Source organism: Oryza brachyantha, chromosome 5 (assembly GCF_000231095.2).
Source record: "Oryza brachyantha chromosome 5, ObraRS2, whole genome shotgun sequence".
NCBI classification, from domain to species: domain Eukaryota; kingdom Viridiplantae; phylum Streptophyta; class Magnoliopsida; order Poales; family Poaceae; genus Oryza; species Oryza brachyantha.
Window position 1 is genome coordinate 12,158,595 of NC_023167.2, and position 14,696 is coordinate 12,173,290.

Sequence of the window (14,696 nt, forward strand, 5' to 3'; positions counted from 1 at the left end):
ATATTTAATAGTGTGTGTTGGGTGGGAGCAGAAATAGTAATGAAAATATTTTTCATTATGGACGTGCAGGGAGTAGCTACACCTAGTAATAGGATCTAATTTTCATATATATATATATATACACACACACGAAACATATCATTTCACAGTTTAAAAAGATATATATTGAGGGAGTAGCTAGTCTTATTAGTTAGACGGAGCCAGTGTGTCTACGTTTTGCACCAAATAAATAAAAAATAGATTTTTAACATATCATTTCGCAGTTCGAAAAGACATATATTAAGGGTGTAGCTAGTCTTATTAGTTAGACGGAGCCAGTGTGTCTACGTTTTGCACCAAATAAATAAAAAATGGATTTTTAACATATAACATAAAGTACAAATGCAAAGAACAAATATCCTAAATGTAAAAATTGAACACAAAGATTAGAATTGAACACAAAGATTAGATGGGATCAATCAACCGCTACTTATGCCCGTGCTCAGTTTTTTCTTTTTTAATTTTACAGAAATCCTTCAAACACTACTTGACAAAGAAATACGAGTACTTCTACAGAAGAGTAAATATCTTCATTTCTTAGGATGTTTACTGCAACTGATTCATTTCTATCAAAGAAAGGAGTATCTAAAGAACTGATATGTCATCACAAATAATTCTGGGCAAGAACTATTTCATTTCAACAGCTGTAGACATTCAGGGGTAAAAGAAGAAACAAACAAATTTATTCAGAAACATTCCCTGACTCTAATAAAAAGATCTCACATGTATAACGTGATGTTTCGCTTTCTGTACTTGTTCCTTATTTCCTGATATTTATTCTTTGGCACAGGATCTCAAAATACCGCAATACCCACATGGGTGACTACTGTTTTTTTACAAAGGTAATAGACGTTATGCACTCTTGATTCTCTTCTGAGAAACAAAGAGATATCGCCGCAGCGCAAGCAGTGAGATCCAAGTAAACCTTGAAATCTTCTCCTTTATCATCAGCAGCAACGCAGAACTCAGAACAGTCTTCAATATTTGAGCATGTAGTCCTTTGAATAAGCCTGGGATGCCTTCCTTGATCCACATGGCATGCAAGGCACCCAGCATTGTTTTGGGAGATTTTGATTTGCCTGGCTTTTCAGATTCATCATCATCATCCTCATCAGGGTCTGCAGCCTGAATCATAACCTTGCACCTGTTTGAGGATAACGTCATATAATTTGCCATGGTGATAATAACAATTTATACAGAGAACTAGCAAGCAAAAGCAGGTGAAAGGTCCAGATATACATCTGCTGAGTGCTGAGAAAGAGAAGTTTATTGACCTGATTAGTGGGTAAGTTAATATCGTAGCAACACTTTTTGAGATGGCACCAAGGAGAAATGCTGAGAAAGCAGAAAGAGCAACTTGTGAAGAACCACTCCCTGATTCTGCATTTTTACGTCTCTGTCTCTGAATTAGCTTTTGCTTGAGCTGATCAAATACCGTATACTGCAACAGACAGGTAACAACAACCATAAAAAATTAATTATCAATTAGTGCATGCAAAGAATAAAAGTGAAACTCACAAGTCCAACATCCTTAAAATCTGTATCCAGTTGTTTCCTACAGCTTCTTTGATACAAATGCATTTCTTTATACACATTACCTAGCCCATAATGTTTAGGCAGATAATATATACATCATACTTGAATTAAATGAAGTTTCAACAGTTACATAACTAAACTAATATTTACAGCCAATTTTTGTCAACTGAACCAGGAAGAAACAATTCCACAAACTCGGTTTTTTAGAACTAAATAGTTTTGCTGTACACAGTTCTAGTAAACAAACTTGACAGTAGCTCAGACATGAAGTTCTGAAATTCCTCCATTATTGAGCTCAGGATATTTCTAATTATTAAACAAAAAAGCATGAGAGTTGCTTTGCATTTCATTTATATAAAAATATAGTATAATGCACAGCCAATCAACAATTCCATCGTTTTGCCCCTTGCTGCGTGTTTTAAACAAATGAATTTGTGACTTTGATTTAAATATGCATATAAAATAACTGTGTAACTATCATTTTTAAAAGTACCTCACTACCTACGTATCTATACATGATACAAAGTTGAACAATGCAGAAGCTCTGTACCTGAATAGAAGGATTACATGTTAATATAAGAGAAATGCCCAAGCCATCGAATGCCTCAAGCCAAGTGCCTTCGGCAAGAGTTGCTCGAAGCCCTTTGGACTTACCAAAGGCACTTGTTTGCATTCTAGAAGATGCTGTATCTAGTGGCTGAAAACACACAGGAGAAACAGACACACAAGGTCAGCAGTTAAAATTGATTTTCAGTGAATGATCAATGGTAGCTATGTACTAATACCGTTAGTACCTGAGTGACAACAACTGTGCAAGCACCAGCAGCAGCTGCAACTAACAAGTTCGCTTTTGTGCCAATAGACTTGTTTCCACTCTTCTCCAAGTAAAGTCTTTTGAAGTAGCTATAGCCATAAAAATAAACGAATTGCGAAATGAAAGATTGGATGTTCTTTGTCTTAAGGCCCTGATAAAGGGATAGAATTTGTCTTTTCTGAACAGCTTCCCAAAAGACATCTGAAAGATTCCTGAAAGAAAAACGTGAGACCATTTAAGAATTACCATGAAGCAACATCTCTTAGGAATACTACAGATGCTGAAAATAAACATGCTAGAGATGCAACACCATGAAGCAACATATCCTAAAGCAAACTGCAGAATGCCTGGATCCTGTGAAACATATGAAAGATGGGACGCTGGCGAAAATGCATGACACCCAAATCAACTTAACTTCAAGAGTATAAAAGTACAACCAAGGGAGGTACTAATATGTGAAATGTCAAGGTTAATGCACATCCCCAATTACTATACTAGAGTTAGCTGAGAAGACCTAACGAGTCAGGAATCAGCCGCATCACATATTCACATCCAGGTTGATACTATGGAAGGGAAAATAATATGTACATGGCCAAGTCCCTCCACAACCTTATATCTTGTGGTGGAGCAATCAGTGCATAAAAGATGGGAAATATGGAAAGGCAAAATACCTCTCAAAACATTTGTATGGCACTCATTTCTTAGTAAGTTTCCCACTGCTGTGGAGTGTAACAAAATTCCATAAAGGGGGAAGGATGTCCCCCTTGACTTAGCTTTAAAGAAGGGACCTGCCAAAACCAGGCCTTGGCAGGAACTTCACCAGCGCATGCCTCTTTGGCAACCTGGGTCCTGGGACACTCTGCAGCCGTTGTGCAGCGGGGTAGATACAAAACAGAGCACCCAGGATTCGAGCCCTGGTGAGCGGCATCTCTACTAAGTGTTCTAGCACTGAGCTACACACTCATCTGCAGATCTGCTACTGCTGTGGAGTGTAGTGTTGTTGAATAAAACATGAAGGTTTTGTGGTATACTAGAGGCTAAAGATCATCTATTTTCAGTGTTCAATGACCTACTTCGTATTTTAGACACTTCTCTGACTGACCTGAATGAACTAACTCAATGCTGGCTGCTGTTGTTGTTTGGTAGTTTCTTTTTTAGGCTTGGGTGTCATCTACTAATATGTCTGTTACCTGTAACGCCAGAGATGCTCCCAGCTCTATTCTCTTATGATATTATCACCTGCAAAACTCTGGCTTTCAATATAAACGGGTATTGAACCTCTTCCATCCAGAAAATATATATAATATTTCTGTCCGTTGATTCATTCTTTCATGGCTACTTGATTGACTGGCCACAGAAAAACCTGTACTATATGCCTAGAGTCCTTCCTACTTGGTTGAACCGTTTTATAACCTACACCTGTTGGTGGCCTGGTGAGCCGAGCAACTGAGAGCTAAAACCAAAAATTCTCAAACCAAACATGGTGCCGATATACCATACGGTTCCAGATTAATCTGAATTCCCTTTGAAGTGTAAAACTAATACATAGAATAGATGTAATGTAAATACTTGCTCTAAAAGTCCCTTTACTGAGGATTCCTTCATCCTTTGCCACCAAACGAGATTTATTAAGGACGAGAATTCTCAATTGGCCTGTATGAAGATCAACGCATAAGCCACCACTGACGCCAGATAATCGCAACAGTTCACGGGGTATCACGACCATCCCAAACACTGTAGAATCAGCAACAGCCGGATCCCAATTCCGACGGAGCCGCCTCTCGATCCAGAACCCCACTGCTCGAACCGGCGATCTCGCCGGCCGGCCAGCCAGCCAGCTCCGGCCAAAGGGACCAGCGATCCACCACATGGCGAAAAAAAAAAAGAGGGAAGAGAGACAATCGCTGGCTGCTCACCTGTACTTGTGCGCGCCCGGCTGCGTCTGGAGCTCGGCCTGGAACTTGGTCTTGCAGGTGTCGAGCGGGTAGAGCACGGTGGTGCTGACGAGCGCCCCCACCGCCCCCGACGTGGCCTCCGCCAGGCTCTCCCAGTCCACCCCGTCCCCCGCCATCACCCTTCTCCCCTCTCCTCTCCTCTCCCACGACGAGATAGATCCCGAAGCGGCGCGCGGCGTGGGCGCGGGCGCGGGGCGGGGAGCGAGAGGAAGAGGGAGAGAGGAGTAGGAGAAATCGCGGGGCGCGGGCAAGAGAGGGAGGGAGGGAGAGGGGGATAGAAGATGGAAACGGCACGGCAACGGCAGTACTAGTAGGCGAGAGCTGCGGTGGTGCGCGAGGGAAGGTGGGGGCGGGGGATGATGACGTGGAGACGGGCCGCCGCCGCCGCGGAGTCGTGCACTCGTGCTGGCGGCTGCGCTGGCGTTGGTACGCGAGTCGACCAGCAGCAGTCGGGCCGGCCGTGCTACTGAAATACTAGTTGTCGTGCGGCACGAGGGGTGTTGCCGTGTTGGTGGTGCCCCTGCGATGCGATGCGATATCCCGGGGCGGGTTCGCGTGCAGAGCACGGCGCGGGGGCCAAGGAAGGGGCGGCGGGCGGCGTTGGTTGTGGCGAGTGGGGTGGATGGGTGAAGGGTCGGAGACGGCGACGACGGGGGGCGTGGGGTGGGGAGTCGGAACGGGGTGGCGCGACGGGAGGTGACCGCGAGGGCGAGACCGGTCCGTCGTCGTCTTCGCGCTCGACACGTGAACCGCGTGCCGGTTGGCGGCTCGGCGGTCTGTCGGCCTATCTTTCCGCTTATACTTGTTCTTGCTTTTAGAGCAAGAGCAAGGTTAATAATATACCTAGTTTTTTTATAATACATTCATATAATAGTTAGCTTTTCATCTTTAATGTAGTACACACATGTCTCTCTCACATATTGTTTTGGTTCTTATACCTGAGCTTACTATAAATTTATAGCATCTCCTCTCTTCTCTTTTTCACATCAGTATTTAGTTGGTTATAGCTCTTATAAGTTACGACTAGCATTTATATCTTTAAACTTAAATTTATAATTAATTTTATTTTTTTTATATCAAAATTTATTTGTTATTATTGACTTTTAGATCGGTAAGACTACGTACAATTTTTACTTATAAATTATTTTTTATTTATAAATGTATCGTTATTTTTTATATGAAATACCCAAATAATTCACCATGATTTTTTTCTACTGTTTCCGTCGCGTTCACGTCGGGGATCTTGGTGACAACCGAGAGAGATGTCAGATGCCTGTACGTACTGGTGGGGATATTCTTAATCCGTTGGCACGAATAGTCACATGACCAAACCGTTTTGTGCATTTGTGGGTGCCTGATGCATTTGGTGGGGTGATGCTCCGGTGTAGTACTGCTATAGGGTGCGATGAATCTGTGGATGCGGTGGTAAATTGCCACTTTGCCAGTGCCAGCCAATTGCAAATATGAAATTATGCGGATGCATTAATAAATTGAGTTAATTAGATTAATTATAGTTTAGAAAAATACCATTATAATTTATGTATTTGCATGGGTGTTATTACAAATTTTACAACATCAATTAGATGCCACTCTATACATCAAAATCGGTTTTTTGCCCATACTTGACCATCGTAGTTACGTATTGATTAGATTGTCTCCGTGCACGTCTCTATAGAATCGAGAGGGCGTTGGATTCGACCGGCTAGGCTTGTTCTTTCACGTCCCCTTTCACCTGAGCAATTATTCGTTTTATTCAATAAATTATAAAAATATGTAAAACTACGAGTGATGATTAAGATAAATTTAATAATAAAATAAATCACAACAAAATAATTAATAGGTACCGCTGCATTCTAAAATATAAATATTTTTATGTTGTTTATCGTATAGGAGATATCAAGAGATTCTCTTTTAGTCACTTCAGTGGCTATTTTTAAAATTTTAGTTGATTAGATTCCTTTTCTAAACATTACAAGCTCTGGAATTATTAGAATGATTGAAATTATAGAAATCACAACAGAAATATTTATGTGGTATGGAATTTGAGTTATAGAAATGCTTATATTAGAATAGAGGGAGTATATGTACCTTGTTTGTTTGCATATCAAGTTAAACGTAAAATTTGTTTAATAAGACAAAGGATCAAAGGATCTAAAGGTTGACACATGGAGGTAGTAACTTTTTTTTCCTTTTTCTCTTTTCTACAACCAGAAATATTAAAAACTTGCACGTACTACGGTCCATGTGCACATTCTCCTTGGCTGTCGAACGGGCATACGAATAACAACCTAGACATTAATTATAACTAAGGGCATGTTTGGTTGCCTGGGTTACACTTGGCTCGTATCCGGCATTTGTTCTATTTGGTTGCTTGGTCGAGTTCTCAACCAGGCCCAGTAGATGCAAAAAGACTCCCGAGGACAGACTGAGTCAAAGCGGCCCATTCCAGCTTCGCTCCTTGGCCTGTGCCTGCATATGCAACCGTTGCACCCACGCATGCAAAAGGGTGAAATCGTCCTACCTCTCTATCCTCATTTGTTCCCCACTCATGAAAAGGTAGGGTTGGGTGCTCTAGGGCGGCAGTCATACAAGCATGTTGTTGCTAGGCAGGAGCGCTTAGATCTACTCTTGCGGCCGTCATCCTTCATACACTCTCACCTCCAAATTGTCGCTGGTCCTCCTCCATGCCCTCCGTCCCGCTGTTGTTGAGAGCCGCTCAGTCCCGTTGTCATACATCACACCCATCTCTTGCACATGTCTTTATCTCTTCCCGTTAGATTTTGCCGTATCCTTATGCGTCAAACTATCCAATAAGAAATGGCTAGATTTCCTCCTAGTCCATTGCAGTGTTCCTTGTGTTATTATGGCATACTTCACTCTTTTTCTTGTATTTTTTTGCTTGTTTCCTCTGATTAGTGTGGATTTGGCCACTATCCCTTTATGAAAATGGTAGATCTACTGCTCTACTTGACTGCTACCTTCTATTATGATTTCTGAGTTGTGTGATGGAAGGTTAGGTGCATCCAAGCCGAATGCTAAAGGTATCATGAGGCCTTCGACGAGGTCTGGACCTATAGAGAGAACAAGCCCAGCTACATCTAGAGGCCCATTTAGTACACATAGCGGGATAGGTTTAGGCCTATTTCACTCAGATTTGCTACTGAGCCTCTTGGTCTCTTCTTAAAACATAGGTAATTTAGAGAACTTTAATTCTATAGAAAAATTCATATGAAAGTTTTTGAAACAAAAAAAATGCATCTATCATTTTCTTTGAAATTCCTATGGACTGTGCAATCGTAAAAATATTTTGGAGAAATAAGTATACACTTATGTTTTATTCTTTACATGACTCTAAATACATGTGTTTCTCCTGTACATCAATAAAATTTTTCTGTGTTTTAATTTCCGGTAGAAATTCAATGGACATAATATTCTATTCCTACATCTCGACAAATATGTGTTTCAAATAAAGCCTTGATCTGTTCATTAAAGATGTTCATCGGCATGCAATAAATTCTCCCGCTTTAAAAAAAATATCCTTAATCTGTTTCAAATCCTATAAAAATATATAATTTTTCTGAAGATAAGAGCAAGTTTAATAGTGAGGCCAACTTTGTATAGTCAACGTATATAATAGGTTGGCTATAATTTTTATCTCATATATCTTTCTCTTATCTTTGCATTTAATATATTTTTTTAGTGGGTGTATAGCTAGAGAGTGAACCCCACTTTTTTTTTCTCATTATCTCTTTTCTTCGGATCATCTTATAGCCAATTTATAGTCTCTACTACCATGTATTATACTTCTCTAAGAAATATACCACAACTCACAAATGAACACAAATAAACATTACAAAACACAAAAGAATAGCAGGACAAAAATAGAAAGCAATATATTTCACAATATTTTTCCTCCCTGAATATGGATTTGGAGGGATATCATGTATTTAAAATTAACCCAAATTAAATTTTATAGCTTATAAATATCAGTTTAAGTGAAAAGACAAGGTGGCCCGTAAAAATAGGTTATTTAGTTAACGTTCGCAAGCCCCACTTCCATGTGAACGCCTGTTATTTTCTTTTTCTTTATGATCTACTTTGGAAAGTTTATACCTATAAAATTTGTGCCATCAATATTTATACATATAAAATTTACATATTCGACTCTAATTCAGATTAGAATTAGATTTTTATTTTTAAATCTATATGTTTATATATCTATATTAAAGTAATTTATGTTCAACATTTATATATACTTAAAATTTATACATACAACATTCATATGTTTAAAGTTTAAATGTGTAAAATTATATATCTAAAGTTTATACATAATACTCCCTCCGTTTCAGAATGTAAGATGTTTGACTTTTTTGCTTGCAATGTTTGACCATTTGACTTGTTCAAAAAATTATGAAAATATTATTTATTTTACTTGTGACTTAATTTATTATTAAAAGTACTTTAAACACAGATTGTCATTTTTTATATTTATACTAATTTTTAATAAGACGAGGAACTAAAAAAGTCAAATATTTTATATTATAAAAACAGAGGCAGTAGTTAAATAGGATGTTCACGTATTTGTCCTCTACGGCTCTACGTGAACGTTCTAAGAGCAAGTTCAATAGTACAGCCAACTACACGCTCCAATTTATTTATAATCAATCTAATAGACAATTCATACAATAATTATCGAGAAAAACATCAATACATGATCCCACATGTCATACACATATTTTATCTTGGAATCCGTGTATAGCTGGCTACAAATTAGTAGTCCACATCTCTTCTCCCCCCTCTTAGAGCAAGGCTAATAATATAACGAACAAGCTGGCTATAAGACTTCTTATAGTCTTTTTTTAGCCCACCCATATACTAGTTAGCTTTTCATTATTAATGCAGGACCCACATGTCATTCTCACAGAGTTTCTTGGTTCCTGTGCCTAAGCTGGCTATAAGCTTACAACCAGCTTACACTCTCTCTCATTCACTCTCTTCTCCACATAAGCATATAGCCAGCTTATAACCTGCTATTATACTTGAGCAAGTTCAATAGTATAGCCAACTACTGGCTCCAATTCATCTATAGCCAATCTAATAGCTAAGTCATACAATAGTTACTTACAAAACATCAATACATGGTCCCACATGTCATACACACATTTTGTCTTGAAACCCGTGTGCAGCTGACTATAAATTAGTAGTCCACCTCTCTTCTCTTATCTTTTTAAAATATATTTATAGCTGGTTTATAGTCCAGCTATTGTACCTGTTATCATCCGTATTAACAAGACTTCCATCGTCTACTGCAGACGCAATCACACGGAAAACCGAAGGAGGCAACGCCACCGAAAAGTGCCCGCGAACCCGCGTCGCCCCTGCCAAGCTGGCCCAACCGAACCGCGACGCGACGACAACGCTCCCCGCGACACCCCTTCCGCCGCACGCATCAGCCCCGACCGCGTCCTCCTCCTGACCGCCGCGCCGCCCACCTTCCGTCCTCCCGCGGGCACGAGCCAGTCAACCCGCCCCGCCCCGCCCCGCCCCGCACAGCACAACGCGAGAACACCGCGAATTCCACACCATTTCCACCCGAAATCCACCGGGGGAAGGGACCCCAAAAAGGAAAAAAAAAAAATCACGCCGCCGAGAGAGCCCAAGATGCACGGTGGCCTCCTCCGCCGCCTCGCCCTCCTCGCCGCGCTCCTCGGCCTCGCCGCCGCCCAGCCGCCGTTCCGCGGGTACTACTACCTGCTCGACTGCGGCGCCGCGGGGCCCACCACCGACGGGCGCGGACTCGACTGGCTCCCCGATGGCGGCTACGTCTCCGGCGGCGTGCCCCGCCAGCTCCCCGACCAGGGCCGGGGCCTCCTCGACCCGGCGCTCGCCACCCTCCGCGTGTTCCCGCGCAAGCCGGGCGCCAAGTTCTGCTACGAGCTCCCCGTCGACCGCAACCGCCGCTACCTGCTCCGCCCCACCTTCTTCTACGGGGCCCGCCCCGGTTCCCTGCCGCCTCCCGTCTTCGACCTGATCGTGGACGGCACCTTCTGGACCGCCGTCAACACCACCGACGACGTCCTGGCCGGCAGCGCGTCGTACTACGAGGCCGTGTTCGGCGCGAGCGGCAGGAACATGAGCTTCTGCCTCGGCGTGAACCCGGACTACACCGACGGCGGCCCTTTCATCAACGCGCTGCAGGTGATCCAGCTTCATGATTCGGTGTACAACGCCACGAATTTCAATAGCAGCGCCATGGGACTCATTGCGCGTACCAAGTTTGGCTCCGCTGGTGATGTTGAGAGGTGAGTGCCCTTTCACTCTTGCCATAACTATTCTGCGGTCTCTGTTTGATTACGATTTCTGTAGATAATGGAAATCTTTTATTACGATTAGCATAGTGATGAAATGTTCTGTACATGATTCGCTAGAAGTGAAGCTGAGCCAATCTTGGCACGGTGGACATTTGTGTTTGCAGGTTATAGGGATATGTGAAATTTTTGGCACAAATAAGCAGTACTCACTTTAGCTTCTCTTGTCAGGGGTTAATGCATAGTGATATTATATCTATATATATAATTCTTGTGTTTGTAAATTTTACAAGATCTGTATAACATTTTGACCTGTTCTCCCGTATTCAAACTTAGGTACCCTAATGACACCTTCAATCGCTATTGGCAGCCATTTCCAGACAGTAAACATGCAGTCAGTAGTACCCACAATGTCACCTCAGCTGATTTTTGGAATCTTCCACCTCCTGGGGTGTTTAATACAGCTTTGGTGGCAGAACAAGATGCACCATTGGTGTTGGAATGGCCTCAGATACCTCTCCAGAATGATAGCTATTATGTTGCTCTTTATTTTGCTGATACAGTATCTAACAGTTCGAGGACCTTTAATGTATATATAAATGATTACAGCTTCTACGAAGGTCTAACAGTAACATCAGCTGGCCTTTCTGTCTTTGCAACACAATGGATTCTCTCAGGCTTGACCAGAGTTATTTTGACTCCTGTTTCTGGTCTGCCTCCACTTATCAATGCTGGTGAGGTCTTTGGACTTTTCCCTCTAGGAGGATACACATTTGCTCGGGATGGTATGTCAGTTGCTAAATATATTTGTTGTTTCATTTGTATCTTTTTCATAATAGGTTAAATTAAATGGCTAAAATTCCTGGCAGTATGAAAATGATAGGCTGGAGGCAATTCCTACCAGTATGATCCAATGAATGCTATTTCTAAGCACAAAATTTTCTGTACTGAGACTTTGATGGCAATTATATGCACAAGACATTATCATTATGTATGTAGCAGAAGTTATCAAAATGTTGTTTTATGAAAAAATATTGCTACATAGGCCATGGGACATGTCACTCTTTAACTCCATGAGGTGTTAATTTATAGCATCACCTACTTGTTGAACTATTTCTGTTATTTATCAGGTGACAGTGCGGGCTGGTATCTTAACGGGGTAACAAATTATCCAATAAAAATTCATGGTTTGATACAACTTAATTCCTCTGCAATGTAAATAACTCTGCAAATTTATTTTATTTATAGAAGTTACAGTATGTGAGTTGCCTACTGTTTTCTGGTACAAAAATGTATTGACTAAATATTGTTGAGGGCATATGTATCAACCGATTTTTTTGTAATGCACCAAGTTACTGTTACTTGTTTAGCACCTTTCAGTAGTCTGCTTGTGTATCTTTTTATTAGGTTAACATATAATTACTCCACAATTTCTACAGCACGTGCCCTGGAGAGTATTAAGAGAAGTCTTCAAAATATACCTGATGATTGGAATGGAGATCCATGTATGCCTAATGGATATGCTTGGAGTGGAGTTACATGTGATAAAGGCTTAAAACCACGTGTCATTTCATTGTTAGTTATCCTCATTTGCTTATAGTATTTTGATTTGATTCTTTTCTCCTTTGCAGTAATGATTTTCTGTATTGTTTTACACCAGGAACTTTTCAAGTATGGGTCTCTCTGGATATCTTTCATCTGACATAGCAAGTCTCACTGCTCTGACTGATATGTAAGTTCTGTATATACATTAAACTGACTGAATATCAAAACTAACACTATTTCTGTGAACAGATCTTTTGCAAACAATAGCTTATCTGGACCTATTCCAAATCTCAGCAACCTGAGGAATCTCACACGACTGTAAGCTAATACTTAGCTCTTTATTCTCCAAGCTATATGGATAATGTTTGCTTATCCATTACTTAGGGAAATACTCTTTTCTGTAGGCACCTGCAGGACAACAAATTAAATGGAACAGTACCGCAGACACTGGGGACACTTGCATCTTTGCGTGAACTGTAAGTTGACTTGTATTACTTCCCTTATGGTTTGACATTATAATTCTACATGTTGCCTATGCCAATATTTTTCATTTGAATATAGTAAATACAGTTTTTTATCCTGCATAGCATGTACACTTATCTTCAAAATACATGGTATTCAACATAATCTTATTTCATTCTTGATTGAGGAAGACAGTGAAGTTAAAACTGCATGAAAGGGCTCTGTCATTGTTCATTAAACAACTAACACAAGGAAATATCTATTTACTGGATAAATATGTTTGATGTGCTGCTAGGAAATAAGTCGTCACTTGCCCTTTAATGGTCTTCTGCAATGCACAATCTTTTGTTATTTTTAGTAATTTGCAATGCATGACCATTTGTAAACATGCAAAGTAAAACTACATAACATAGATTTCTGGTGTCTAACTTTTAATTTATACTCTGTCGGTCCCCAAAAAAACCCACTTCTGGGGTTCATCCCTAAATGTTGATTCATTTTGGGACAGAGGGAGTAGAATCTACCTGGCATGTTTCCTCATTCTGCAATATCTTCCTTTGCTTTTTAAAGTAGGGATAGAGTAATCTTTAGGTTTAAGTTTAAGTCATTTAAGGTAGCAAACAGCTTTGTACAGCAATGTTTCCATTTTTTACAATTTGGGCAATGGGTGAAGACTACCCTATACCCATAATACATATATGGGGAAAATTCTAACAAATCCTAGGCCCACATGTCATAGACACATGGTGGCAAATTGTTAAATGCCACTTCTAACAGTGGCAAATCCTTAAATACTCCTGAAGTGTTGGAAAGGCCCATTATGACCCTCCAAATTGTGTAAAGGTGACCCTGGACTAAAATTTGTGGCCATTGAGAATTTAATGGGCAAGTAAAATTTTGACGACTATCCCAAATCAAAATATGCACTATAAAATCAGACAGAGGGAGTGAATCAGCTGAAAAAGAAATAAATTCATACCTGGTATTATTCTCTACTTTATTTTAGGAAAAAATCTACTTGACCCCCTGAAATACCACCTTCACTTCCAAATATATGCTGCCTCTTTTATTGAGAGAAATTGGTCGAAGCATTAGGTTATCTACTTGCTTGATTAAGGTCCTGTTTAATCTGTCCATGCAATTTAACCTCCCAGTACATTCTTATTCCATTTTATGTGGCTTCATCAGTTTATGCTTGTACTATGTTATGTGAGTTTCATCGAGGCTCATGCTTTTTCTTTGTTGCAATATGATATTGTTAACAAGGCAGTCTTGAGACTATGCTCATCGGATTTTGTATCCATGATTTTTCACCACTTTGTTGGAACAGACAAGTCGCAGTCTGTTAAAAACTTACAATGTTTCTCTTGATTCAGATTCTTGCAGAACAATGAACTGGTTGGAGCAGTTCCACTGAACTTGCTGTTCAAGCAAGGATTGAATTACCAGTAAGTCTTATTTGATCTCCAGACAGAAATCTGTATTTCCTAGGTTCACATGTTCATGGGATTTCTCTTAATTGCATTTGTATAATTGGTAGGTTTCTTCCTGGGAACAACTTCTCTCCAAGACCACCCCGCTGAAATCAGGCATCTTTTGCAATCAATTACTCTGAAGTGTACTCAACAGAATTCAGAACTAGGAGGACAGTTAATCGATTCTTTGGTTGGCTACACCAAGATTTTGTTGCCATTCTGTACATGAAAGCAAGTCACAGTGTCAGATGATTTGTACCGGACCCTGTCAGCCGCTAGCAACGGCAGTGAATATATGTAGTATTGATTGTACAGTTTGTTGTAGTTCACATTGTCAAATAGTCAAGAAAAAAAAGGGTTGGATGCATGAAGAAAGTCACAGTGTGTTTACGTCTCCGCCCTTTGGGTCATTGCCGAAGAAATGAGAACCAGACACCGTCCTGTTAGAGGGACCAAAATAGATACGTCTCTGTCCTTGTTTGTTGATTCAAATTAGGCCATTTGGCATTTTGCCGCCGACAAACAGCAGCATGAATTGATCTTGGAAAAATCTCCGGCAAAG

At 40.5% G+C, this 14,696-nt stretch overlaps 2 protein-coding genes across 2 annotated transcripts; one reads left to right on the plus strand and one right to left on the minus strand.

The window, feature by feature from the left end:
• Positions 1 to 669: 669 nt before the first annotated feature.
• On the minus strand, positions 670 to 4,737 carry LOC102716216 (peroxisomal adenine nucleotide carrier 1-like). Its single transcript, XM_006654295.2, has 5 exons — positions 4,306 to 4,737; positions 2,370 to 2,601; positions 2,126 to 2,272; positions 1,314 to 1,480; positions 670 to 1,183 (listed from the first exon to the last, which is right to left on the minus strand). The coding sequence occupies exons 1-5, from the start codon at positions 4,458 to 4,460 to the stop codon at positions 892 to 894; spliced, it is 993 nt and encodes a 330-aa protein (XP_006654358.1). The 5' UTR covers positions 4,461 to 4,737; the 3' UTR covers positions 670 to 891.
• A 5,165-nt stretch (positions 4,738 to 9,902) lies between these two features.
• On the plus strand, positions 9,903 to 14,446 carry LOC102716500 (leucine-rich repeat receptor-like serine/threonine-protein kinase At2g14510). The gene is made up of 8 exons (XM_006654296.3): positions 9,903 to 10,646; positions 10,989 to 11,437; positions 12,092 to 12,227; positions 12,313 to 12,384; positions 12,447 to 12,515; positions 12,602 to 12,673; positions 14,036 to 14,107; positions 14,200 to 14,446. The coding sequence occupies exons 1-8, from the start codon at positions 10,006 to 10,008 to the stop codon at positions 14,240 to 14,242; spliced, it is 1,554 nt and encodes a 517-aa protein (XP_006654359.2). The 5' UTR covers positions 9,903 to 10,005; the 3' UTR covers positions 14,243 to 14,446.
• The last annotated feature ends 250 nt before the right edge of the window (positions 14,447 to 14,696 follow it).